Here is a 26683-nt window from a genome sequence, read left to right on the forward strand (position 1 = left end):
AACAGCAATCAAAGGGCATATGGTGCTGCCTTAATTTAAGGTTGGTTCCAGAAAGCTGACGACTGTCTCTGCCAGCACTGCAGGGGCCGCCCAGCAGGGGAACCCAAAGGTGCGGGCAGGCAGTGCTCACCTCCACTGGGGGAGCCCTGGGTGGGGTAGATGGGCCCTCGCCCTCCCCACCCCTGCAGACTTTGAGTCTGGGTAAGTGGCAGAAGCACGGGGTGGGGAGGGGAGTTCTGGGGGGAGCTCAGGGTCCGGGGTGAGGGCCTGAGGGGCTGTGGTGGATCCTATATCCGGGTCCTTGGCAGAATCTGGGCCAGCATCTGCCCCCTTGAGGAGACTACCCCGTGCCATCATTGTTCCCAAGGTGCTGGCCCACCCTGAGGTAGGAATCACAGCTGCTACCACGTTTGTGCCCCACGCCTGTGGAGACCCTGGGCCCGTTTCTCTTCCCAGCAGCTTGCCTCCCTCAGCCAGCCTAAGACCTGGGTGCCTGGAAGGAGTGGCTTTCCCTAGGCACGTGCTCTCTGAGAATCCACTCTCACCTCCAGAAATCTTGACTGGACCAAGGGCCGTGATCAAAAGCCTCTAAAACCTCGAAGATGATGGGCCCCTCATGACCCTGCAGCCTTGTCACCTCCTCTGGGAAGAGGCTTCACTGTTTCCAGCGGCCTCCACCCCAGGCCCCCAGAGGGTAGGGGTCTGTGTCCCCCCCTGCCCGGTGGCAGTGTCCCTGGGCCCCGCTGCAGAGGGGCCGCAGGAGATGGGAGCATCCTGAGCAGATGGTCTAGGGATCATGAGGCTGCTGGGTGACCATGGCACCCCTGCCCCCTTCCTAGGAGGGATGAGCCTCCAGTCCTTCCTTTTTGGGGTTGGATGATTTCTGCTCTCGCTCTTGCTGAACACCTGTTTGCAGCTTGTGGGAGTTGCGACGCGAATCCGCCAGACGGGTCTGACCATGACCCTTTCCCCATCTGGGCCTTGGTCTCACCACCTCCCACAGGCTGGATTGGGGCGGAAGATCCCAGTGCCACTCTGGTCTGACCCTTTTCTTCTCTGGGCCTCAGTTTCCCCCTTGCAGGCTGGGCCATCTTGAGCAGATCAGTCAAGTGGCAGCTCCACGTCGGCTTTGGAGGTCAGGAGGCTGCCCCTCGTGTGGGGGCGCAGAAACTGGCAAGTTCCTCACGGCCCCAGGGTGGGCATGAACAGACAAGACAGTGGATCAGGCTCCAGCCCAAGCTGGCTTATCCACCTTCCTCATGCGCAGGCAGGTCTCCCACCCCAGGGCCTTTGTATGTGCTGCTCCACCCTAGCTGGAGGACACTTGTCTATCCTTCATTCTCTCCACAGGCCTGGTCCTCCAGTCTCACCGCCCCCCCCCCATTTTCTCAGTCCTTTATTGCTCTCAGAACACAGCCCCCAGTTCTTAGCTTCTTTGTGTGCTTTTTAAATAGAATGTGAGATTTGAGGGACCATATCTTCACAACCCCAGCACCTGTGGCCAAGCTTAGCAAAGTAGGGGCTCCTCTGACATCCACGGGCGGGAAGAATGTTGCAAACCCTAGGACACTTGGGAAGAGGGTCCCCAGATTCCTGCCGAGAGAAAACATGGTTTTAGCATCTCCATTCCCTCCGCTCTGAAGAGCCCCAACCTCCTTGAGAAGCTGCAGGCGGCCCTAGCCACACTGAGAAAGGGGTGGGCAGTTTGACCCGAGTGCTTGGGAGCTGCTCCCGGGTGGTTAGAGAGGACTTCCTGGAAGAGGTTCATCTGGGTTTGGCCTCCCCACATCCCCAGCTATGGAATCTCCAGTGGAGCCCCAGGGCCTGGGGTCAGTGCAGCCACACAGGAAAGCCCTGGGTCACTTCCAGGTCTATAAACTTGGTGGGTATCTGTCCAGGGGTGGAGTGTCCTTTGGGTGGAGCAGGATGTCTGGATGGAACATTCCCAGCAAGGACCTGGGAACTGGCAGGCTCTGGGCTCGCCCTGGGAGGCTTGGGGAGGGCCTGACAGCCCCACGGGGCCACTTGCACAGGGAAGGAGGTGAAGTCAGGCTGTGAAGGGCCAGACTCTGGAGCGCCGTGACATGGAAAGCCCGGTGGCGGCTGGGAGGGTCCCTCCAGTCACGAGGGTCAGAGGGGGCAGCTGGGAGCGGGCAGGACCTGACTGGCCGGGCTGGAGGGTAGCGAGTCACTGTCTGTTGCATCAGCTCTGGGGCGGAGTGGAGGGCAGGGACGGCTCTCCGAATCCAGGACCTGAAGGGGACAGTGAGGAGGCTGCAGAAGGTGGGGACTCACCCCAGCCCAAGGATGGCTTTTGAGACAGGGGGACTGTTGGGGCGGGGTGGGGGGCTGAGGAGTCAGAGCTCTAGTTCTGGAGAGAGGGCCTGATGGGGTCTGGGAACAGCACTAGGCCCAGGTCTGGGGCCGCTGAGCCCGCGCGGTGGGTGCCCCTGGTCTAGCCCCTGGTCTAGCCCCTTCTCCGCAGCACACCTGTGTGAGTGGCCCCCCAGGCTGCACTGCTCCAGCAGGGAGTGCCGGATGGCAAATGTGGGGAGGGGAGGCAGCCCAATTGTCAGAGCCTGACAGCCCAAAGGAAATAATCCCTAATGGTACATCTCCGGCACGAGGCATGACAGGAGGCGGCGTAAGCCTGATGGTGTCGGGCCAAACTTCGTGACAGCAGGTGCAGGAAAGAGCCCGCAGGTGTGTGATCGCGCACAGGTGGCTAGGCGCGCGCCCTGCCCCTTTTCTCCCCTCCCCCTTGATTCTCGCGCCAGGGGCAAGAGGCAACCCATGCGACAAACCCCCAGAGAGGACCAGAGACCAGCTGGAAACCAACATTTTATTGAGCTCTCCTCACCCCTCAGAAATCTATTCCAGCAGATTTTCCCTTTGCCCCGGGGCATCACAGACGTGGGGGTGTGGCCAGCACTCCCCCCACGGCCCGCCACAGGGTCCCCCAGCCAGAGGAAGGCTCCTTCCTGGGACAGGCCACCACACGTGGGCTGGGGCCAGGAGAGCAGGCCCACCCAGGCCTTGGCACGGGCAGTTAACCAGCAACGACCCCAGAGGTATAATGAATTCATTTCTCTTACAAAAAGAAAAAGAAAAAAACTAGTATGAAACCTCAGTAGTGTCCCAGCACCCTGTTTTAAATATAAAAAAGGCATCATCAGAAAATCGTTAAAAAGACAACAAACCCAACAAGGCCACCTCCAGGGTGGCGGCCAGGGGGGCGAGGCCAGCCCCGCCCCCCGCCCCGAGCAGCAGCCGGGCGTCACTGGAGGACCTGCAGCCCCCAGCCTAGCAGCAGCACCACCAGCAGCAGCAGGGACAGCACCAGCCCGCGCCCGGGGTTGGGGGACACCTGTGGGATGAAGGGGGGGGGAGAGGTGAGGCCCTCCAGCCCAGAACAGGGGTGGCTCCTTCCGCGGCTCCTCCTGTGCCCGCCCTGTGGACACAGGGATGAGCCCGCGAGGCTGAGGCCGGACCGGGGTGGGGAAGGACGAGTCAGGGAAGGTGGGGGATGCAGGAGCATCTCCGAAGCAGACCGGTCGGGGACAAAAACCAGGAAGAGCAGCACAGGCAGGTGGGGAGATGGCCGAGGATGCGACAGAGGACAGAGGAGGAGAAGCCAGCCCACCCAGGCTGCTCATGGGCTGGGGACTGTGGGAGCATGAGCTGCCGGAGGGACCGTCCCCGGCGCTGGTGGGAGGGAGGACAAGTGGTCAGGAAAGCGGCTCAGGAGGAGACGCATCTGCCGGGCAGATGAGTGAGGAGCCGGTCCCTTCGCCAGCGGAAGGCCTTCCCAGGGGAGGCAACAGCAGGGAACAGGCGTGGAAGCAGCCAAACACATTGAAGAGTCCCAGCACCGAGTCCGTGAAGCACGGCTCTCAAAGCCCGAGCCCAGCAGAAGGGGGGAAGCGGGCAGGACGACAGGGAGGGGTAGGGTCTGCAGCAACCCGCCACTGCAGAGCTTCACAGCACCATGTACAGGAGGTAAGTCAATCTCAAGGCTTAGTTACCCTGTTCCTGAAGGTCAGGAAGCTCCAGATCCGTATGTGCTCCCTGAGGTTAGTGAGACCGTCCACGAAACTTCGGAGAACACCTCTCAGGCGCATCTGGTTGTAGGTCAAAGCCCAGCTGTGACAAAGGGGAGGGGGAGCAGCGCCATTACTGCGGGAACCGGGACAGGGCTGCAGCCTTTCCTCTAGGGGACCCCTGTGGGTAGAAGAGGGCTGTGTCGTCCCCACCCCCCCACCATTGCCACTCTGTCCCCTTGCTCTGGTGGCTCCGCCAACGAGCTCTCCACGGTCATCTGATTTCCTGTTTCCTTCCTCCACCCACCAGTCCCCGCGGGTTTGGTCTGGGGTTCTGAAGCCGGCCATGGCGAAAAGGCTCCACTGTTCACAGGCCCAAGAAGGCAGGTCCTTCCCCCTGGAGCACCTTGCTCTGATGGAGGCCTGGGCACCCCAGCAGAAGGCTGCCTCTCTGGGGACCAAGAGACCACACTGCTGCGGCCCTGGGATGGGCTCGTACACCCCCAGCCTGAGTGGTCCTGTGAGCATCTGGAAACCCACGGAGATGCTGGCCAACCATGAAAGTACAGTGGGCTCGGGACAGAGGCCACCAAGCAGGACACACAGCTCCGCTGAGCTCGCCACCTTCCCGTCAGCATTTGAGCTCAAGACCCTTTGGGAAAAGTTCGGTCTTGGCTTGATGAAGCAGCAGAGAGAGGCACTGGGGTTCTGCTGTGCAGCCGCGGTGCAGGGGGCTGGGGACTCCCGGCGGAGGGATGCAGGGCTGCCCGGGAGGGGAGCAGTCTCCTCCCAGGGCCTGGGGCCGCCCACCTGCGCACGGCCATCCCGGGCAGCTCGCCAACGCGGGGCAGCGTCCATCTCACTTCCATGTCGTCCCCGATGACGGCCAGCCGCGTGGCCACATCGTCGGGGCTGCTGCTGCGGGAGGGCATGGACAATTAGGGGTGACGCAGGGATGCCCCACAGACCAGGGCCCGCCTGGCAGATCGGGCCCCAGGCTTCTGGGAGGCCAGGTGTGGCACAGAGCGAGGTGGGAACCTTCACGCACCCCTCCTCCGGCTCCTGCTTTGCTTCAGAAAAGACCAGCGAGGTCCCATCCCTGGGGGGACTCCGCTCCTCTCGTCTTGTGGGAGGGCAGAGACACATGCAGGGCCCGTGAGCAGCAGATGCGCCTCCCTGTCACAGCCTTCCTCTCCCTCCAGGGAACACTGAGGGTTGGGGGGCCCTGGGAGAGGCCACCCACCTGGAGGCTTGCCGGGAAAGATGGCAAAAGTGGGCAACGGAGCGGGGCGTGCTGGAGCTCCTGAACCCCCCCGGAACTGGGACTGGTTTCCCACAGGGTCTCGATTTTCCCTCCTCCTCATGGGGAGGGATTCTAAGACCTGTTCCCTGCGCCCTCAATCGTGAAACCACCTGCTGTCCTCACCCTTTTCACAAGGGAGGGGCTCACCAGGGCCTCCTCTCACTGACCGAATCCTGGATGGGAAGGAGGTCCGCACACTCCCACCTGACCCCCAGATCCTACAGCCTCCAGGCTGGCTTCAGTCCTGATCTCAGGGCTTTGCCCACATTTCTTCTGGGAATTTCCAAGTGGACAGGCGTCCCAGTGGCTCCCAGCTCAGCCCCAGCCACCTGCCCAGTCTCTCTGGGGTCTGTGCTGTCTAGTCCAGAGGTGCCGGAAGGTTGGATGGGAAGCTGGGGAGGTCTGGCTGGCAATCCCAGGCGGGGGCTTGAGGTCCCACCTCTATCTCAATACCCCGTGGGACCTCAGGAAGACACTGCCCCACGCTGAACGTCCCCTGTTGTCATCTCCAAGTGGAGCAGGCCAGGGCAAGAGGCAGATTTTCAGGTCCCTCCAGCTCTAAAATCCCAGCCAGCCCCAACCCCCAGGTCCAGGCCCTAATGCCTACGAGACTCCCGAGACCTAAAGCAGAAGGGAAGCACCTGGAACCTGGGGCCGGCCCTGGGAAGATCCCCTCTTCACTGTCCCGGCAGCCTGGGCCCCAGACCGTGTGTGAGAAGGGGCTTCCTCAGGCTACTTCTGATTTTCTAAAATCAGAACCATCTCATCAAGAGGCCTTGATGAGACATCATGGTCCGTGAGGGCCAGGCGATACCCAGTCCTAAAGCCAGAGGTTTAAGCCATTTTGGCAGCAGTGCCCAAGGTCCATCCTGGGAACGTGCTGGAACCCGAGGGCCTCTGTGGGCTGACAGCAGCGCCAAGGGGCCGTGCCCGGGGCACCGGCCTCCATGAGCACACCTGGGGAATTTCCGCCCTGGGGCCCTGCTCTTCCAACTGTACCCCCAAGGTCACTGGCCAGAAATGGGAGTGGGTGGGGCCCACGGAGTGTTGATGGGACCTACCTGTTAGGGGAGGGCCCTGGACCATAGTGCTCCATGAGATCAGTCATGCCGGGGACGTCCAGCGCTTCCGGGCCATGCTCCTGCAGAAAGGTGCTCAGAAAGAGGTTCCTGGAGAGGGGTCCTGTGTGGGACATTTCTTCTCTGGGGGAGAAGAAAGAAAGACCGAGACTGAACCCTCGTTCATCAAAGCCAACGGTGGCTCTCCTGCTCACTTGCCCAGCAAGCCTTGCAGCTGGTGGTGGGCATGCAACCTGGTTCTGGGCAATGGGGTCTCAGAGTCCGACGTAGGGGTTTTAGCCAGGGCAGCTCCTCTCCCCGCTTGCTGCCTTCAATACAGGAGGGAAGGCTGGAGCTGCAGCAGCCACTTTGTGACACCAAGGTGCTGAACATTAAGAATAACCAAGACTCCAAGAAAGCAGAGGAGAGAGGGACGGAGCCTGGCTCTCTGATGGCCTTCTGGAACACTTGTATTTTTGCAAGTCATGGCCACCCTCGCTGTGTAGGAAAAGTAACACCCAACTCAGTGAGTTTCCAGTTCCTTGCAGCCAGAGGCTCTCCTATTACAACCATGGATTCCCACGTAGGAATTGTTCCCATCATCCTGAGATAGCAGGGTAGGAGAGTCTGTGACCGAAGACACCGCAACTTAGCCCACACCATGCCAAACAGACTTAGGGCTAGAATATAATGGCGAATATGGAACCCACAGACCTTAGCTCAAATCCCAGCTGTTACTTAGCACCTGTGTGATGCTGAGGGACCTCTGCACATCAACCCACTGTCTTAAAAATTTTGTAATTCTTCACATTAGTCTGAGTGGATAGGACCCTCTCGTTATCTTGTTGGATCCCTAACCTTCAAGGTAGGTATTCATTAAGATGAGACCTGGAAAAGTTCACGATGAAGCCAAGAAGGGCCAGAGCCAAGTCCCCCTGCTCCCCAGGCCAGGGTGGACAGTGTTCACGTTTGGCAGGACATGCACAGGTGCCCGCCGGAGACTCGGGGTGTAGGCAAGAGTGTGCACATGACGTGCTTTCCCCATTAAAGGGTGGTGAGTGGAGACACAGAGCCAGGGCACAAGCTCACGGGGGCGCAGAGGTAAGTGTGGACCCTCCAGATATCTTGGGGCGAGACGAGACAGGATAGTCAACAGGGGATCCAAAACACGATCAAGAGAGATGGACACGCGGTGATGTCATCGAGGGCACAGACAGGTATTTGAGGGGTCTTTGAGAAACGGTACAGAAGACCACCACTGTTCTGGAGAGAATATGTGCCCAGAATTTGTCTCAAGAGAAATCAGACACGTAAACAAGCCACGACAGCCACAAAAGGCCCGACGCCACCCGCACCTGTGAGGACAGCACCTTCCCCTGCAGGGTCCTGGCAGTGGCGGGGGTCTCACCACCTGCTGAGGGTTGAAAAGCGTGCAGGCCTGAGACCCGGCAACAACACCACCTCCAAAACCAACAGACCAGCATGAACCAGAACCCCACGGGGAGGATCGGGTGGCATTTCTAAAAACCCTCGAATGCCGCTAGCAACTTTACTGCAGCACAGGTACCGCGGGGAGCGCGTAACCCTTCTACCTCCGTCCCAGATGCCTAGGCAGCAGTTAAAAGCTAGGACCCCAGCCCTAGGGACCCACCTCCAGCCACCCCATAGGTGCTGACACCCTACCCAGCTGTCAGACTTCAGTTTTGCTTGTTTAAAAACAGAAAAGGAGGGTGCCTGGGTGGCTCAGTCGTTAAGTGTTTGCCTTCGGCTCAGGTCATGATCTCAGGGTCCTGGGATCAAGCCCCGCATCGGGCTCCCTGCTCCACAGGAAGCCTGATTCTCCCTCTCCCACTCCCCCTGCTTGTGTTCCCTCTCTTGCTGTGTCTCTCACTGTCAAATAAATAAAATCTTGAAACATAATAAGGGGCACCTGGGTGGCTCAGTTGTTAAGCATCTGCCTTAGGCTTGGGTCATGATCCCAGAATTCTGGGATCCAGCCCCACATCGGGCTCCCTGCTGAGCGGGAGGCCTGCTCCTCCCTCTCCCTCTGCTGCTCCCCTGTTACCTCTCTTGCTGTCTCTGTCAAATAAGAAAATAAAAATTAAAAAAATAATAATAAAATAATAAAAATAGAAAAGGGAGCCTCCACACAGGAGAACAGTCCGGGGTCAGGGCAGCGGCACCAGCACAAATGGCAACAAGCTGACTTCAGTCAGACGAGGTCTCAGCAAGTTAGAGGAAGCCGCTCGGAGAATAAAAGACGGAGAACATTCAAGCCGCCGGAGAACATGTGATCAGTTTGATGAGACAGAAGAGGGATTTCTAGCAGACATGCAATGAGCCTTTATGTAGAAAACACAGAATCACCTTTTGTACTTTTTTTAATAAGATTTTATCTATTTATTTGAGAGAGAGAGCAGGTGCATGTGCACTAGCGGGGGGGGGGGGGGGGCAGAGGGGAAGAGGGAGAAACAGGCTCCCCGCTGAGCAGGGAGCCCCTGTGGGACTGGATCTCAGGACCTGAGCCAAAAGCAGACGCTTAACAGACTAAGCCACCCAGGAGTCCTGAGAATCACTTTTTGGAACCACCAAGAGTTTCAAGGTTGCCAGATACCAGATGGACATAAAAAAATTGATAACCACAAGGCGACCAGAAAATACGGTAGCAGACAGACTACGCATGTACAGGTACAGAGGCCTTTAGTCAGGAATGAAATCTGATTTAAAAAAAAAAAAAAAAAATGCTCTGGGGCGCCTGGGTGGCTCAGTGGGTTAAAGCCTCTGCCTTCGGCTCAGGTCATGATCCCAGGGTCCTGGGATCAGGCCCCCCATCGGGCTCTCTGCTTGGCAGGGAGCCTGCTTCCCTTCCTTTCTCTCTGCCTGCCTCTCTGCCTGCTTGTGATCTCTGTCTATCAAATAAATAAAATCTTTTTAAAAAAATGCTTTAAAACTTACGGAGAAAAACATAAAACTCTACTGAAGGATTTAAAGGTTATAACGGAGCCAGACAGAAACTGACACTGCACAGGGAGTGCACGCTGGGGGTCTGGGTGCCCTTGAGCTCCAAGGGTAGCATTTAAGGATTGGGGACAGAGCTCCCACCTCTGCTGCCCCCAGGCCCTAGGAGGCTTGATAACTATGCAAATGGCAATTTCCCAGGAAAAGCAGTCCCAGCCCTCCTTTGCAAGCGTCCCCTGACCCCCGCCCCCGCCCCCGGCCCTCCACACCAGCCCCAGGCTTTGGGCCTGGACGTGGCCTCTGAGCCTCCCCTTGACTTACGGTACAAACATCCCTCAGCCTCCAGCAGAGACAGTCCCAGAATCCCTGGACACCAAGTGGGAATGGGGCCTGAGACCCGTGTCTGACAGGCCCTGGGGCTGGGTGAGCGGTGGGGTGGTGCCTTCCCCATCCACAGCCGGGGGGATCCTGCCTGGGTTGACCTTCTAACCCAACCACTCACTTGAGCTGCAGTGGGAATCTTGGGCGAGGCCTCCAGTTTCGTCCGTTAAATGGGAAGAATAATCCCACACTAATGGGGTTCATTTTTCTGGTAAGAACCAGCATCAACCACCTGTTCTGAACCTGGCTGAGGTTTTTGCACCCACCTCATTGGGCCCTAATCCAAGCCCTGGGTAAGGTTCTCACAAAAGACTGACCAGCCCGGCCTGGGCTGGCCTTGGGGCTCAAGGTCTGAGTGGGAGAAATCAGAGTGTGGCCACAGAGCTGGCGGCAAGGTCCCTGCAGCCGGTCCACCACGCCACGGCAGGCCAGCGCCGGTCGCTTCCTGTCCAGCTCTGCTGCAGCTGCCCGGACTCCAGTCCCCGCTGGACCCTCTCCAATCTGACCTGGTCACTGCTCCACTCGGGGGTCATGTCATGCTGCTGTCAGGGCCCTTTTCCCCTGGCCACCTCCCCAGCCCCAACCCTGCCCAACCCCATCTCAGCCCCCGCTCCCACTGCACTCGGGGCACGTGCTTCTGTGAGCCAAGGACAGGTCAGGCCCCCACCCCTGCTGCTGGCCGGCCATCCTGTCCCCTTTGTCCACGCCCTCCTATTGGTCACCAAGGAACTCAGCCCTGGCCCTGCCTTTCTAGCTCACCTGGGCCAGGCTGGGGGGCTCCCCCTCCCATCTCTAACCAACCCCACGGTGGGGCGCTCTTTCTCCCTCTGTGGTGGCTTAGAGCACGGACACTCTCTGTGCACCCCTGCCCCCTGCTTCTTCCCTTCCACGTGAGGACACCAGGAATGCACGTCCCAGGAGCTGGGAGGACGACGTGACGGAGCCTGTCTCAGCGCCCCCACACCCCGGTAGGCAACGAACCAGGAGCTGCCGCTGTTACTCGGCTCCGGCCCCCAGCCCACAACACAGAGCATGTTTGTCAAATGACCCAACACGGCCCAGTACCGAGGAAGTTGCTGGCCCGGGAGCCCGCACTGCTTTTAAGCATTTTTTTTTCCCCCCAGCAGATTTGCAAAGAAGCAGTTTCAGACCATTCTGGGTGAAAGAAGGCGCACGTAGTCACATGTCCCCACCCCGGCTGCAGCCCATGCGCGCACCTGCTGACACACTGTGGAGAGAACCCACGGGGGCGCCTGGGTGGCTCAGTCGGTTAAATGTCTGCCGAGGGCATGGGATCAAGCCTCAGTCAGGCTCCCGGACTCTCAAATAAGTAAAATCTTCAAAAAAAAAAAAAAAAAAAGCCATCAGGAACACGCTCTTACCCACAGAGCTCAGGATGCCCACCCCACCTCTGGGCAGAAGAAAGTCGCCCGCACAGCCACAGGGACACCTGTGGGGCTGGGAGATGGAGAGAGAGGGGGCAGGCTCCCAACCTCCTGGGTGCACTTTCCCATGACGTATGACCTCCCCCACATGTGACAGCGTGGGGACAGGTGCACGCTCTGTCTCCCCCAGCCCAGCCTGTGTGTCCCTGCACGCTGGCGGCCAAGCAGGAACAGCTGGTGACACCGGGGGGCTCCAGCAATAGCACCTGGTCCCCAAAGTCCTGGGTGCCAGGCCAGCGGCTGCTGGGTGGACCCAGCTGAGACCTAGCCACCAGATTTTTCCATGGAAGCTTCCCACCCACACCTGCCCCCCCCACCAGCCTTGCCGCTGTGGGGGACCGGGGTGGTGCACTGGTTTACGGAGCACCTGGTGTCACAGCGTAGGTGTGCTCGAGCAGCAAAGCCCAGACCTCAGCAAGACAGATCCAGGCTCCAGTCCCAGCTCTGAGGTGCCACAGCGACCAGTCACCGGACTCTGAGCCTAGCTCAGAGAGGGGTCTCCAGCCTGGAAATAGCACAGCCTCCCAGAGCTAAGAGGATTAAGAGAAATGGATGCTGCCCACTTCCTGCCACCCAGCAGGGGCTCCGAGGCTGGCTAAGGCATCAACAAACGCAGGGTGGGAGACAGGAGCCCCTGAAGTCCCAAGTGCACCTCCCCATGACTTCTGGGATGCATCCTGCATGTCCCGCTGCAGGTACCCGGTGGCCATGAAACCAAGAGCAGGGGGTCTGTAGGCATTCCCGTGCGGGGACCTGGAAGTCACGTGGCTCCGCGCACAGGGCGAGGAACAGTCTGCAATTGTGCGGCCATGTGTGCATATAAAGGATGTAACAGACACACAGCTCCATCTGCAGAGGTCATCTCCTGAAGAGGCGGGAGGTTAGGAGAGAAGGGGTCTCTCTGGCACACACTTGGGAAGGGGCCTGAATTTGAAATTCTGTGCTCTTGGGTTCTTGAACTTGTACTACCGCACATGTGCTGGGTTCGTGGATTCCAAAAATATAGCAAGGGGCACCTGGGCGACCCAGCTGGTTGGGCGTCTGCCTTCGGTTCGGGTCGTGATCCCAGGGGCCTAGGATCGAGCCCCCCGCATCAGGTTCCCTACTCGGCGGGAAGCCTGTTTCTCTCTCTCCCACTCCCCCTGCTTGTGTTCCCTCTCTTGCTGTGTCTCTCTGTGTGTCAAATAAATAAATAAATCTTAAAGAAAGCTGAAGTTGCAATAAAGAAGTTTCTTTAAAAAAAAAAAAGATTTACTTTAGAGAGAGATGTGTGACCAGGGGGAGGGACAGAGGGAGAGGCAGAGAATATCAGGCTGACTCCAGGCTGCGCAGGGAGTCCGATGGTGGGGGCTCAATCCCAGGATCCTGAGATCATCTGAGCTGAAACCATAAGGCAGATGCTTCACCAACTGAGCCACCCAGGCACCCCTGGAAAAGGTCTGTCTTAAAGGTCTATTTCAGGAATCAAGCCACCCCCCCCTCCCCAGCCTGTCCCCACCTGGTGGGGAAGTCCCACCCCCCCCCCTCCACCATCAGGAACCCCAGAGGCCTGAAAGTGCTCCTCCCAGGTGGGCAGGGCTCACTTCCCTGGTGATGGAGAAGCAACTGGGGAAAAAGACAGACAGGGAGTGACAAGGAGGGAGAGAGAAGGGGTTTCAGGTAAAAAGTTGGAAACTCACCTGTGCTGGGGTGTGGGGGCTGCTCAGTGATTCCGGAAGTGTCATCTTGGAATGGGCCCACAGTGCCACAGCCCCTCAATCCTGCCTCCTCGCCAGCACTGTGCCCACCCCCACCCCGAACCCCAGCGCAGGTGCTGGCCTGAGTCACTCGGAACCCAGGTGTGCAGGCAGAGCCATCCACAGGATGGGTGGGCTAGGCCCGCCCCTATGGCCTTGGGCAAGGACTGTCCTCTCCCACCTGCCGGTGTCTGCTCCTGGTGACCCCGAGACCTTATTTGCATCGCTCAGCCTAGCCTCCCCCAGAAGTCGTCCCACTTCACAGATGGGGACCCAGGATGGGGGAGAACGGAAATTCAGAGCCTCCTGACCATGCAATCACGCTCCCCACCCCAGGGCTCCAAAAATACCCCGCCCAGCAGTGCAGGCTGACAGCAGAATGAAAAGGAAGCCCCCCACCCCCAGCAAAAAAGAGGCGCCTGGGTGGCTCAGTTGGTTAAGTGTCTGCCTTTGGCTCAGGTTGTGATCCCAGGGTTCTGGGGTCCTAGGATCAGCCCCGATGTTGAGCTCCCCACTTGGCAGGGAGACTGCGTCTCTCTCCCCCTCTGTGTGTGCTCTCTCAAACAAAATTAAAAAGTAAATTGAAAAAAAAAAAAGTGTGGGGAGGCCGCCTTGACAATCCCCAAAAAAGTCTTGCTCTGAGGCCTGAAATGCCAAATAGTTTTCACTGAATCCGATAGTGACGGACCAAACACACTGCGGCCCTGTATGTCGGGCTTGGCCAGGGCCAGATGGTTTGTCTCGTCTCCCGTCAGGATTCCGCCTTCTGGGCACGGGAGCGGAGAGGCTGGCCCAGAGGTGAAAGGGAAGCCCCTTTTCACACACCCATGAAACGGGCCTTCAGCTCAGGGAGGCGCGATCTGGGTCGTGCACCCAGTTTGGGTCTAAGTTTGGCGGGAGATGCTCTGGCCGGATTTGGCAGCAGGTCCCCAGGGCCCCATGCCGGGCCTGGCTCAGTGCTCTCAGGTCTGTTAGTGGAAATGAGGCAAACCAGCACCCTCTCGTCCTCCCCGAATCCACATTTGGCACAGGCTGGCCACAGGTAGGTCTGCAACAACAGGCTGAAGTCCTAGTTGGCTGCTGAGTAACAGGAGCGAGAGGAGGAGCCACCGGGATGCCACTTGTGCAAATGGCCAGGGCTCACCACTCCTGATCATTACTTACAGAGGGGGACCCCCGCGTCCTAGTCCAGCGTGGCCATTCGGCTCTGGACAAGTTCCCTGGCCCCTCTAAACCCCCTCATTCCTTGTCTGCAAAACAAACATTAGGGAGATTTTCTTTTTCGGTCCCTTCCTGCTCACATCTGTAAAGATCCCCACAAGCGGAGAAGGCAGAACAGAGGAAGAATTCTCAGTGACAGGGGATTCTGAAGGAGGCTTTACACCAGTTTCCCGTGGTCTGGAGGTCTGTGTCCACTCCCAAATTCTTAAAGCCCAGGGTGACGGTATCAGGAGGTGAGGACTTTGAGAGGGATTAGAATTTGCAAGCTCTCCTAATGGGATCAGTGATCTTCCAAGTGAGAGGCCCAGGAAAGCTCCCTTCAGGTCCCCAGTCCCCCCCACTCAAGGATCCAGAAGTCGGCGGCACCCTGACCGTGGATTTCCAGCATCCAGAACTGTGAGACATGACTTTGTGGTTTACAAGCCTCCTGGGCTGTGGTGTTGTAATGCACAGCTCCAATGACCTGAACAGAAAACAGCGGTGGAGGGAACGTGAGGACAACCCAGGGGTTCCCAGTTGACACCCGAAAGGGGACCCGAGTGGGCCCGTCTGCTTTTCCATCACCAGCAGAAAGGACAGCGGCCAAGATACTACTTGGGCTTGCAGTTTGTAAGTTTGAGAAGCATGTGTTTAGAAGAAGTTTTGCGGGCATCTGCCTGGCTCAGTCGGTAGAGCATCTAACTCCTGATCCTGGGGTTGGGAGTTTGAGCCCCAAGTTGGGCACAAAGATTACTTTAAAAAAAAAATCATTAGGGGCGCCTGGGTGGCTTAGTGGGTTAAGCCTCTGCCTTCGGAGCAGGTCATGATCCCAGGGTCCTGGGATCAAGCCCCACATCGGGCTCTGCTCAGCAAGAAGCCTGCTTCCTCCTCTCTCTCTGCCTGCCTCTCTGCCTACTTGTGATCTCTGTCTGTCAAATAAATCAATAAAATCTTTTAAAAAATCATTAAAAAATAAAATAAAATAAAAACAATAAAGTTCTTAAGCATTTAAAGTAAAATTTTGTGCCCTGCTAGGCCCAAGCTCTGAGGAGCCAAGAGAGACATGAAGCCCTCGGGGTCCTTTATTCCAGAATTTTGAGTCTCCCCCTTCCTCCTTCTTAAAGATTTTATCTGACAGAGAGAGTGAGCACAAGCAGGGGGTGCGGGAGAAGGAGAAGCAGACTCCCCACTGAGCAGGGAGCCGGACCGGGGGCTCCCTCCCATGACCCCAGCGCCACCACCTGAGCTGAAGGCAGACACTTCACCGACTGAGCCCCCCAGGCACCCCTGTGCAGAGCAGTTTCAATGACTCACTGAATCCTGACACCCCTTCCAGTCAGCAGCTCTGGGGGCTCCCACTTCCTCCCTAGGACAAAGTCCTTAGTCCCCCCCCCCCCCGGACTTGTCCTGGCCCTTTTGAACCCTCAACTTGACTCTACTGGCGCCCCTCTGCTTCCCCCAGGCTGCTACAGGGGGGCTGGCACAGGCCTGGCCCCAAACCCACCCCCTCCCCCGCCCAGAAGTCATTGTTCCTCATCTGCGAGGTCCCAGCACCTTGGGTAAACAAACCTGGATTGGGCACTTGGCCCATTCTAGTCTCATTAAATGTTTACCTGTCTGTCTGCCCCAGCTCAGAGCAGAGACCTAGTGCACGGGACAGTCCGGGGCGGGAGGGGCAGACAGTAGAGTGGAAAACAGAACAAGGGAGCTACAGGGACAGCCAAGTCCTGGCTCAGAGACCCTGGCCTCGCCACACCCTCGCCAGCAGGAAGTGTTGCTGTGAGGAGGAGGCAGAGGCTGAGGGGGGGGAATACAGTACACAGCAGGTGCTAACTAGGTACACAGCAGGCGCTCACTAATGCACCACTAGGACTATGAGCCGGGAGCTCAGGAGACCGGCATACTATGCTGACCACCTCAGTGAGAGCCGGGATTTTCCTGATGTGTCGTCTGCACACAGGAAAATGGGCAGCTTCTGTCCTCACCTTGATCTAGCTTCTTCTAAGCTCCAAGCCACAGACACACAAATGCCAACACGCAGGGGGGGGGGGCAGGGGCAAGAGTGCTCAGTTCTAAATGTCTGTATCCCAGTGATGCTCCCCCAGCCCCAGCCCCAGCCCCAGGGGGCTGCTCCCGGCTCCGGAGGGCACTTCCTCTCAGTCTGGGTGATCAGCTGTCTTCTCCCTCCTCCAGAAAAACAGGTTTACCGGGCAGGGGCAAGGCCCTGCGGGTGTTTCTCGTATTGTCACACCCTAATATTGACACTAGGGAAATCAGCTGTCCTCCCTGGGCCCGCCTCAGCCTGCTCGCTGACCACCAGCCCTGGCCTCCCCGTGGGGAGGTGCCAAAGAGGAACTGGGGGCCATGACCTTGTTTGCTTACGCTCTGTCTTTCGCCCAGAGCCTGGCCCTGACAGGACAAAGAGACGAGGGGGCGGCTCCACGTGTCCACTCCCGACCCACGGCAGGCTTCCCGGTGGCTGCCGACAACAAAACCCGAGCATGCCTGGGACTTCCTTGAAACCTCTTGGAATTGTTCTGAGCAGAGAGAAAAAAACAGCCGGACTCTCGTGGGATCCACTATGTTCAAGGCAGGGGAAGCAAGAAGCCATTAATTGTCTACAAACTTCATAGGTTCACTAAAAACAGGATGCTTTCCAGGGAGAGGGGAAAAACCTCCCAGGCCAGCTTCAAAACTCAACCAGCGGACGGAGGGGGGCCCCAAGCACCCCCTTCTGCATGTCAGCCCCGCAGAACAGAACAAATGGGCTTGTGTTGCTCTCTGGTTTCTCTTCAGCTCAGCAACTCCAGCTTTCATACCTACCAACCCCCTAATAAAACTTTAGACACAACCTGCCGACGGCCCTCCATCCAGCCCCTTCCCAGTGTGCCCAGGCCGTGCCATGGTGGGGAGACTCCACTGAGTGGGACACTTGGTCCTCCTGTTCTCATGGAGCCGCAAGCTAGAGTCACGCTAAGGGACTTGCACAAGTAGGTAATTTCAATCTGTCTCTAGCATCCGGAAACGGTCCAGTAAGGTCCTTGCACAGAGGAACCAGTAGGAAGAGAGGAAGGACTGCACCTTTAGATGAGGTAGTCCGGGAAGACTTCTCAGAGGAGGCAAGCAAGTAAATGGAGACAGGGAAAAAGGAGGACACCCAGGGGGACGCTGCTAAGTGTATAACTCCATCCCACAAAGGGCCTCACAGGACCCCTGGTGCTTGGAGAAATATCCTTGCTGACAGTGTTCCCACCAAAAAAAAAAAAAAAAAAAATCCCCTGGCAGCCATCTTAGAAGGTTGATTAAATAGGTAAATAGGTCCCCCCACCTCCCAGGAGGGCTCTGAGGCACAGACTGAAAGCCAGTCTCACCAGATGCTCTAGACACTTTAAACCAAAAACAAGCACAAATAAACACATACAACATTAACACTGGTAAGGCTGAAGGAACAACAGCTAAAGCCATCATTGACAGCCCCATGACCTTGAGCTTAAAGGTGTGGGAAATCCCCTAATCCTGGAGCGGGAAGGGAAGGGTGGAGGACAGCCGGAGCTGTGTGGACGGGAGCAGCACCAACAGCCAGGTGTGAAGGCCCAGCCGGCTGCAGCCTCAGACTGCTTAGGGAACTAAGTGTAAAGCCATACATAACCATAACCACCTAAAATGTGCCACTCCGAGAATTTACCCCAAAGGCATGCCCAAGGTAATCAGAAATAAGGTTAAAGTATTCGCTCTAAAACACGATCAGGCACCAACACTTGGGTGGGAAACCGCACGGACCCATTCTGCAGAAGGGACAAACTGAGGCTCAGAGGTGGCATAGCCCGTCTGAGACAACACAGCTGGGAGGTGGCTGCGTGGAGGGTTTTGCTGGGGCTCCCAGAAAAACGGCTCTGCCTGCCTTTGCTGCCTCCTGGGATGAAGTCTCAGTTTCTCCACCTGTGAAATGAGGCCTCCGGCTTCGGAGCAGCACAGAGCTCAACGGCCCGCCCTCCTCCTCCCGCGGGAAGGACAACGCCGATAACGCGCCCTTCCTGGGGAGCCCGAGCGAAGCTTCGGGGAGAACAGCCGACCGAGGGCCGGGCCAGCGCGGGTGCTCGGGGAAAATGTTGCAGCGGCAACAGCAGCGTCCCGCCCCCCGGGGCGGCTCAGGCCGGCGAACATTACAGTAACGATTAACGGTTTACCAAGCGGTTTCGCGCCCAGGAGGCCGGGGCTCGCAGCGAGAGCGTGCGGAGCCCGCAGCTCCCCCGGGTCGCTTTGGCCGCGCGCGGGGCTGGCGGCGGGACCCCGCCCGGTCACCGCACGGAACGCCCGCGGCCACTGCAGCGCCCAGCGCGCGCGGGCCGCTCCCGTTTGCAAAGCGAGGCCGGACATGCCCGCGGGGCGCACCTGTGCCGGGCGAGGGCAGGTGCGGGGCGGCGGCCGCGCCCGGCTCGGCGCGCAGTTCCTGTTCCGGACAAAGGCGCTCCCCGACCCTCCGCAGGTGCGCGGCGACTCGGGGCGCCCCGGGTCCCCGCGGGGACCAGCGCCCGACGCCATCTTCCCGGCCTCGGGGGACACCCGGCTGAGCGGCCGCGGCCCGTGGCTGGCGCTCCCTCGCCCCGGCCCTGCCCGCACGGCCTCCCCGCTGCAGCCCTCCCGAAGGCGTGGGAGTCGGACCCCGGGAGGCCGCACGGAGGGGCAGTGCGGAGCGACGCGGCATCCGGGGGCCGCCCCATTGCACGGTCGCGGAGACTGAGGCCCGCGGGGGCCGCGGCTGCTGCCATCGCCGGCGGGGGCCTGCAGACCTCGCCGGGGAGACGGGCGTTTCGGAGCCGGGTCCCGAAAGGTCGCCCGAAAGGGACACACCCAACAGCTGCCCGGGACGGAAAATCCTGGGCACCGGTCCCCAAGCTTCCAGCCGCTCAGCACCCAGGGCAGCACCCTGAGCGCCCACCTGCCGGACGCGGGCCGGGCGCAGGGCAGCGGGGTGAGGGCCGCGGCAGGGGCTCGGACTCACCTCGAGTTGGAGGTGGCGGCGGGCGCGGTGGCCGAGGAGCTCGGGCGGGGAGGTGTATTGTCTGCGCCCGCAACCGACGCGCGAGCTTATAAACCGCCCGCCCCGGGCCCGCCCGCCCCCACCCCCTCCCGCCCGCCCCGCCCCCGGGGCAGCCACTGCCGTTCCAGCTCCCGCCCCGCGGCTCGGGATCCGGGCCGGCTCTTCGGTGGCAAGTGCAGTGCCAGCCGTCTGCGCTCCGCGGTGCACTCGGCTCGCGCCTAGTGGACGCACCCGCTGGCCGAATCCGGGTGTATGATCCAGGGTCTTGACACGGATTGTCCCCTTCGCCCTCCAAGGGGCGCTGAGAGCTCGGTGCTTTTTTCCAAGCCCCTTTTACCGATAAGAAAACTGAGCGTGGGAGAGGACCGAACGACAGCGGGAATTCCCCTCTCGAAGAGTGATGCTTTTTCTGCGCCAGCCATTTGGGGAGTTAGGTTTTGTTCTGTTTCTCTCGATTGTCTTTATTGTGGTAAAATACGCACAACACAATTTACCGTATTAAGATTTTATTTATTTATTTGACAGAGAGATCACAAGCAGGCAGAGAGGCAGGCAGAGAGAGAGAGAGGAGGAAGCAGGCTCCCCGCTGAGCAGAGAGCCCGATGCGGGACTCGATCCCAGGACCCCGAGATCATGACCCGAGCTGAAGGCAGCGGCTCAACCCACTGAGCGTTTTTAAGTGTACTGTTCCGTGGCATTGAATACACAGCGTGCAGTGCTCACCACCACCCACCTCTACAATTCCGTCTTGTAAAACAGACTCTATACCCATTAAAAACTCTCCATTGGGGCGCCTGCGTGGCTCAGTTCGTTAAGCGTCTGTCTTCGGCTGGGGTCCTCATTCCAGGGTCCTGGGATCCAGCCCCACTTTGGGCTCCCGGCTGAGTGGGAAGCTGGGACTGCTTCTCCCTCTCTCTCTCTGCCTGCTGCTTGTCCTGCTTCTGCTCTCTCTGTCAAATACATAAATAAAATCTTTAAAAAAAAAAAATCCAAGAAACAAAACAACAACTCATTCCTGGGGCTCCCGGCTGGCTCCATCGTCAGAGCGGGTGACTCCTAAAACTCCCATCAGGGTTCTGAGTTCCACTCTGGGAGTAAAGATTATTTAAAACAAAACAAAACAAAACACCTCCCCATTTCTTTCTGCCCACCCCACCCCTCGCCCTGGCCCTGACTCCCACCTGGAATTAGGATTTGTTTGTTTAAGATTTTATTTATTTGACAGACAGAGAGCACAGTCAGGGGGAGCTGCAGAGGCAGAGGGAGAAGCTGACTCCCCGCTGAGCAGAGGTACCCTTGTGGGGCTCGATCCCAGGACCCTGGGATCACGACCTGAGCGGAAGGCAGACGCTCACCCACGGAGCCTCCGGGGCGCCCCTGGAATCAGGTATTTTTGAGCCTATTTCACAGATGTGAACACTGAGTGATGCTTTGGTAGAAACAGCATCAGCAGCATCCCACACCCTCCCCACCCCACCCTACCAACTGTACCACCCACCGCACCCCCATTCCCTGGCCTTCCATGCCAGTGCTGCCTTGAAGCTCCTGGGCCTGGAGAAATGGGGGGTGGGGTGTGCAGAGCCCCTAGGGGGTAAGGAGAATCAGAAAGGTTCTGGTAGGGCGGAACCCTGCCCCGGGCGGGTTAGGGAGAGGGAGAACAATAGGCAGGTGGAGGCAGGAGCGGGGTGGAGGCGGAGAAGGCAGAGGCCAGGCTGTGATTACAAAGTAACCACCCTCCCAAGAACACAACAACAAGGCTTGTTTACCTTAAGTCCTGCAGGCTCGGAGGGAGGAGGAACAGCAGGTCCAAGGGAGTTCCCCTCCTCCTAGTTCTGCCATTTGCTACCTTTTGGGGCCCCCTGATCCCTTCTTCCCACTTCTGGAGTGGCTGGCAGTGATGCCCAGTTTTCCTTTAGTGTTATGGAGGAAAACGGGCTGACCCACCCGACTCCCCGCAGGGCTGTAGGGAGGATCAGAGGAGATCTGATCTGTGACCACCAACAGATAATCCTTCGTAAACACCAGCAGACTTTTAAACTTCAATGCCCCTCCCTAAAGGCTCTTCGGACACCTTCAGATTTTGTAATCCCTTGAGGACCCCTGTCACATCCCCTGGAAGCTCCTGAAAGCCGGCACCATCCCATCCCTCTCGCGAGCTGTGGGTTGCCTTACAGGCAGGAGTGGGAAGCGCTGTAAGATGAGGCCCCTCTCTAAGGGCATCCTCTGAGCCTCAAAGAAGGGAAGCAACGACCCTGGGTCCCGTGGGCCAAAACAGGCGTGACCTCTCTGCGGAGAATGCTTCCCGAGGGGTCTTGAGGCTGAAGGCACCACATACATAGTAGGTGTTCAACAAACATTAGTGGAACAGATGAGGAAGGACAGCTCTGGGACAGATGGGGGACGGAAGTCCACAAGAGAGGGGTGGGTGAAAATATTTTGCTTTGCAAGGGTCCTAACATAATAGGCTAATCCAATAGTTGAGGAGGAGGCAAAAACTTTTGAATAAGAATGGGGCCTGTAGGGTGCCTGGGTGGCTCAGTTGGTGAAGCCTCTGCTTTCAGCTCAGGTCATCATCCCAGGGTCCTGGGATCAAGCCCCACATCGGGCTCTGCTCAGCGGGAAGCCTGCTTCTCCCTCTCCCTCTGCCTGGCTCTCTGTATACTTGTGATTTCTGTCTGTCAAATAAATAAATAAAATCTTTAAAAAAAAAAAAAAAAGAATGGGGCCTCTATCTGGCCTTGGCTTCCTATTAGGCCAGGAAAAAGCCCCAGGCGAGATGTCTAAGGTAAACAACACCACCACTAAGGAGAAGGGTTGCAGGCACCACTGCCTGTTCAGGTCCCCCAGGCCCATGGCTGATGACTCTGCATTGTCTCCTGTAATTCTCATGACCTCGTCTTGCAGCAGAAATGGCCATCCTGGTGTCACAGACACCAGAGCACCCATCAACGGTCTCAGAACAATCCAGAGAGAATTATGGTCCCATTTTACAGATCCAGAAGCTGAGGCTCTCAAAAAGGAAGCTGGAGGGCCTGGCTGGTTCAATCAGAGGAGAGTGTGACTCTTGATCTCTGGGTCCTGGGCTGGAGACCCACATGAGGTGTAGAGATTACTTAAATAAATAAGCTTAAAAAAATAGGGGCACCTGGGTGACTCAGTGGGTTAGGTGTCTGACTGGCTCAGGCCATGATCTCGGGGTCCTGGGAGGGAGCCCTGTGTCGGGCTCTCTGCTCAGCAGGGCATCTGCTCCCCCTATCCCTCTGCCTCTCCCCGCATCCTCTCTGTCTCTCTCTCTGTCAAGTGAATAAATAAAATCTTTGAAGGAAAAAAAGAGGATGCCAGTTGCTGAAGATCACCCAGCCGCTGAAGATCACCCAGCCGGCCCTTGGGCAGCAGAGAGAGTCCTGGTGCCACGTCCTACAGTGCCCTTGTACCCTTTACACCCCTACAGCTGGGCGCAAACCTCCCGAGCCTCAGTTTTCCTTTCTCCATAGGGATTTGCTGGCCTGTCCCAGGGCCATCAGGCCGTGGATCCTGCTCTGTAAGAGAACATCATGACCTGGAGGGACAGCCCCTTCTTTCCTGGGGGTCCTCCATCCCAAGGAGCTGCTTCCAGGGGCCTTGGATCCTCCAGCACCAGCTGAAACCCTCCTGCTGAGGCTGTGACCCCTTGTCTCAGTGGTTTAGGGATCCACCATCCAGTAGTTCCTCTGGCACCAAATTAGGGTTGAGTTTTGTCCTTGATATGACTTTTTGGGGGGATCATTCATTGAACAAATATTGACTGACACCCTGTGGCAGGCAGGGTGGTAGCTGACGGAGGTCTAGAGATGACCCAGGCCAGCAGGGAGCCCCCCCCCCCCCAAATCTTGGAACTGGTGGAGGAGAAAGCAGTCAACAGGAAGACAGGGCCATGGGCAACTTGGCACACACAGGTGCTCAAGGAGGGACAGTGGAGCCTTCTAGCCAGGATGGCCACAGGCAGGGGAGGGGAGGAGGAAGAGTTAGGAGCATCCCAGAGGGCTGGCCGACAAAGTATGTCTGCAAAGTGCCAGCCTCTGTGGCCAGGGCCCCCGTCAGGGAACCAGGCTCTGGTGAGATTTTTCAACGGTCCTGTTGTTCCACTCACCATCCCAGACTCTTGTCCTCTCCTTGGGACACCTTATCTGGAAAATTCTCCAGCTTTGAGAGGCTTTGTAATATCAGGAGGGACCCATTAAAGGGCTTTGCTGTTCTCTCCCGGGTTACGCCTGAGATCCTTGCCAGGAGTTCCAGGAGCTGGCTCCTCCCAGCAGCCCTCACCCGCGCCAGTGTGGGGGCGGGGGCTGCTTTGTGGGGAGAGAGGAGAGGCTGTCGAGAATCGTGTGGGCTGGGCGTGTTGCCGGGGTCATTTCATGTAACCTTCCTGCACCCCTGCAGGGTAGGTGTCCCCATGGTACAGATGAAGAAACTGAGGTCAGACAGGTGTCCTAACGGGTCCAAGGCCACCTAGCCGAGAGATTGGAGGGCTGGGGCTTGAATCCAGGACCCTTCGTCCTATCTAACATGAGGTCTGTAGATAGGCTTCAGGAAGTCTGAACCCCTTCAAATGGAGCAGAATTTCGTGTGGGGTATAATATAAGCTTTTTCTGGAGAAGGAGCCTGCAGCCTAGTAAGTGAGACCCGGGACCGTGGGATCCCTCGGCACTGAATGTGGATCCTGCCTTGATACCTTGTATGGCCACAGACAATGGCTTCTGGAAGTTTTCTACCTCCTCGGCTGCTGAGGGAGTAAAAGACAGGAAGCCCTCAGGGTGGTGCCTGGCACGCAGTAGGTGGTCAGGGAGCCCAGAGGCTTTTTCTCAAGGAGTCCACTTGACATGTTCGCAAAAGAAGCAGTATCTTGGAGGTACACATTCTATTAAATGAAATAACACACTTTTACAAACCAATGTGCCCAGTACAATCCCACATTTTGAAAAAATTCATATAGAAAAGTCTGGAAAGAGGGGCGTCTGGGTGGCTCAGTGGGTTAAAACCTCTGCCTTCAGCTCAGGTCATGATCCCAGGGTCCTGGGATGGAGCCCTGCATCGGGCTCTCTGGTCATTGGGGAGCCTGCTTCTTCCTCTCTCTCTCTCTCTGCCTGCCTCTCTGCCTACTTGTGATCTCTGTCTGTCAAATAAATAAATAAAATCTTAAAAAAAAAAAAAGTCTGGGAAGAAATATAGGACTGCAGAATGGGAATAGTGGTCATCTCTAGGCCTAAGGATAAGCGGTATAATTTCTTGCCTTGTGCTTTTCTGTAGTTTTCTGTATTTTCCAGATTTTCTCTACAGATGTGTATTAACTTGGTAATCCAAAAAAAAAAAAAAAATTTTTTTTTAAGACAAGGATGAAGACTGTTTTCTTTTTGTTTTTTGTTTGTTTTTTTTGTTTGTTTGTTTGTTTTTTTCACAAGTAGGCAGAGAGGCAGGCAGAGAGAGGAAGGGAAGCAAGCTCCCTGCTGAGCAGAGAGCCTGATATGGGGCTCCATCCCAGGACCTTGGGATCATGACCTGAGCTGAAGGCAGAGGCTTTAATCCACTGAGCCACTCAGATGGCCCTGAAGACTGGTTTTGTCTCAGGATGGAGCTAGGCCAGAGACAATGGCAAATCCCTAGCTCCAAGTGAGATAAGACCAGGACAGTAGTACATAACAGGTCTCAGGCAGAAAGTGCTAGACCTCAGGAGACGGAAAAGAAGGGAAAACTGAGTCCAGCTCCTTAGAGAGGACTCAAACATATCAGGAAAGTCTTCCTGGAAGAGGAGGTCTTTGAAGGGCTGGATTTGAAGGCTAGGAGAAGGGGCTGCATTTTGACCAAAAGAGTAAGATGGGTTCTGTCCTATTGTCCTGTGGGTACTGGGGAGCCATGGAAGGGCTTTGAGCAGGAGAGGGACTAGATCTTCAGGAACTGGACCTGCCAGCCATCTGAACTGGTATTGGAGGGCAAATGAAGCCCTGAGTCTGAGAGGGCCTCGCCTCCACCCAACTAGTGGAAAGGGCCAGCTGCCCCTCCCCCTTGCAGTTGACCTCCCCCCCCTGCACCTGGCCTCCACCCCTGCAGCTGGCCGGCAGCATTCCCTCCACTTTGTCTGCACCTCTGGCCCTCCTGTGCTGTACCCCACAGCTAGGGAGGCCCTCTATGGATGGAGCTGTTGGGAAGCCTCTGGGAACCTCATTATGGTCCCATTTTGCAAGTCCGGAGACTGAGGCTCAGCGCTCCCGCTGATGCTGATCCGTAGGATAGAGAGGTGCGGTTGCACCGGGATGCGGGCGGGGTCTGGGGGCGGGGTCTGGGGGCGGGGGCTTCCGCTCCCACCTCTGTGAGCAGGAACACAGTCTAAGGCCTGGAAGCCTCAGTTTCTCTCACTTGCCCGGAGCGGGGACAGCGACACTCAGCTCACAGGGTTGTTGTGAGGGCGGCAGCCAGTGCGGGAAGAGACTGCCCCAGGTCACTCCGTAGCCGGCGGGCGACTGGCATCCCTTGTCACCTGGTTTGCTTTACCTTCCTCCACAGAACCTTCGGGATTCACAAACGGGTCTGTTGTCTGAACCCTGCTCCCCACTGAGACAAGCCAGACGGTGTGTTCAGGACTCAGGACTCTACGAGCACCTCGAGCACCTCGGGCTTCAATGTTTTAGGTCTGCTTCCTCCCTCTGCCCTTGCATCACCTCCCCCCCTCGAACCACATTTTAAAATAGTTTCTGGGACAGCTCAAGCATCCTTTTCTTCTTTAAGGGAGGGTAGGGGGAGGTCCTGCTGGTTTACAACCTGGAGTGGGGGGGGCAGTATGTCCGGATATTCACGCTGGTGCCCGCGGAGCTTTCAGGGGGAGGAGGTGGGGGCATTCTCAAGAAACGGAAGGGGCTTGGTCCCCCTGGAGGAAAGTAAAGCAAACCCCTGGGAGTCCAGGGACATGGTGGGGGTCGGGGAGTTTCCTCTGGGCCCTGGGTTAAAAGACACCCCCCCACCCCCACCCACACACACACGTGTGGCCAGCCCTGCCTGGAATTGCTGCTAGGCAGGTGTCGGCAGAGTCTACACAGATCAGGGCAGGGCTGCGTAACCCCTGGGACACAGGAACCTGGAGTCCAGGCTGTGTGACTGCGGAGGGCACTTCGCTGCTCTGGGAACTCCCAGGGAGCTTCAGGGATGACTAAGATCAAGGTCAATGGCTGAAATCAAGCATCTGTGTGTCCTGGGTTGGGACGCTGCTGGAGATTGAGGGGAAGCTGGAGGTGGGGGAGGGTCCCTGGGTGCCCAGAGCCTGGAGCCTGGTAGATCTTCTCCCAGCCGTAAGCAGGCTCTGGGGGTAAGAGTCAATGGTGGTAAGATTATTTTATTATTATTCATATTTATTATTATGTAATATTTTAAAAAATATTTTATTTATTTATTTGACAGAGAGAGCACAAGCAGATGGAAAAGCAGGCAGCGGGAGAGGGAAAAGCAGCCTCTCCGCCAAGCAAGGGAGCCTGATGTGGGGCTCGATCCCAGGAC

General features: G+C 57.6%; 1 protein-coding gene across 2 annotated transcripts; it reads right to left on the bottom strand.

Moving 5' to 3' along the window:
• Positions 1-160: 160 nt before the first annotated feature.
• Positions 161-19172, bottom strand: BIK (BCL2 interacting killer). Of its 2 annotated transcripts, none has more exons than XM_044229339.1 (5): positions 19124-19172; positions 6405-6545; positions 4851-4958; positions 4026-4143; positions 161-1593 (listed from the first exon to the last, which is right to left on the bottom strand). In XM_044229339.1, the coding sequence occupies exons 2-5, from the start codon at positions 6536-6538 to the stop codon at positions 1447-1449; spliced, it is 507 nt and encodes a 168-aa protein (XP_044085274.1). In that variant the 5' UTR covers positions 6539-6545; positions 19124-19172; the 3' UTR covers positions 161-1446. The 2 variants fall into 2 exon arrangements, with proteins under 2 accessions (XP_044085274.1, XP_044085275.1); XM_044229340.1 differs by lacking the exon at positions 161-1593 and adding an exon at positions 2824-3367.
• Positions 19173-26683: the final 7511 nt, after the last annotated feature.

Source organism: Neovison vison, chromosome 12 (assembly GCF_020171115.1).
Source record: "Neovison vison isolate M4711 chromosome 12, ASM_NN_V1, whole genome shotgun sequence".
NCBI classification, from domain to species: domain Eukaryota; kingdom Metazoa; phylum Chordata; class Mammalia; order Carnivora; family Mustelidae; genus Neogale; species Neogale vison.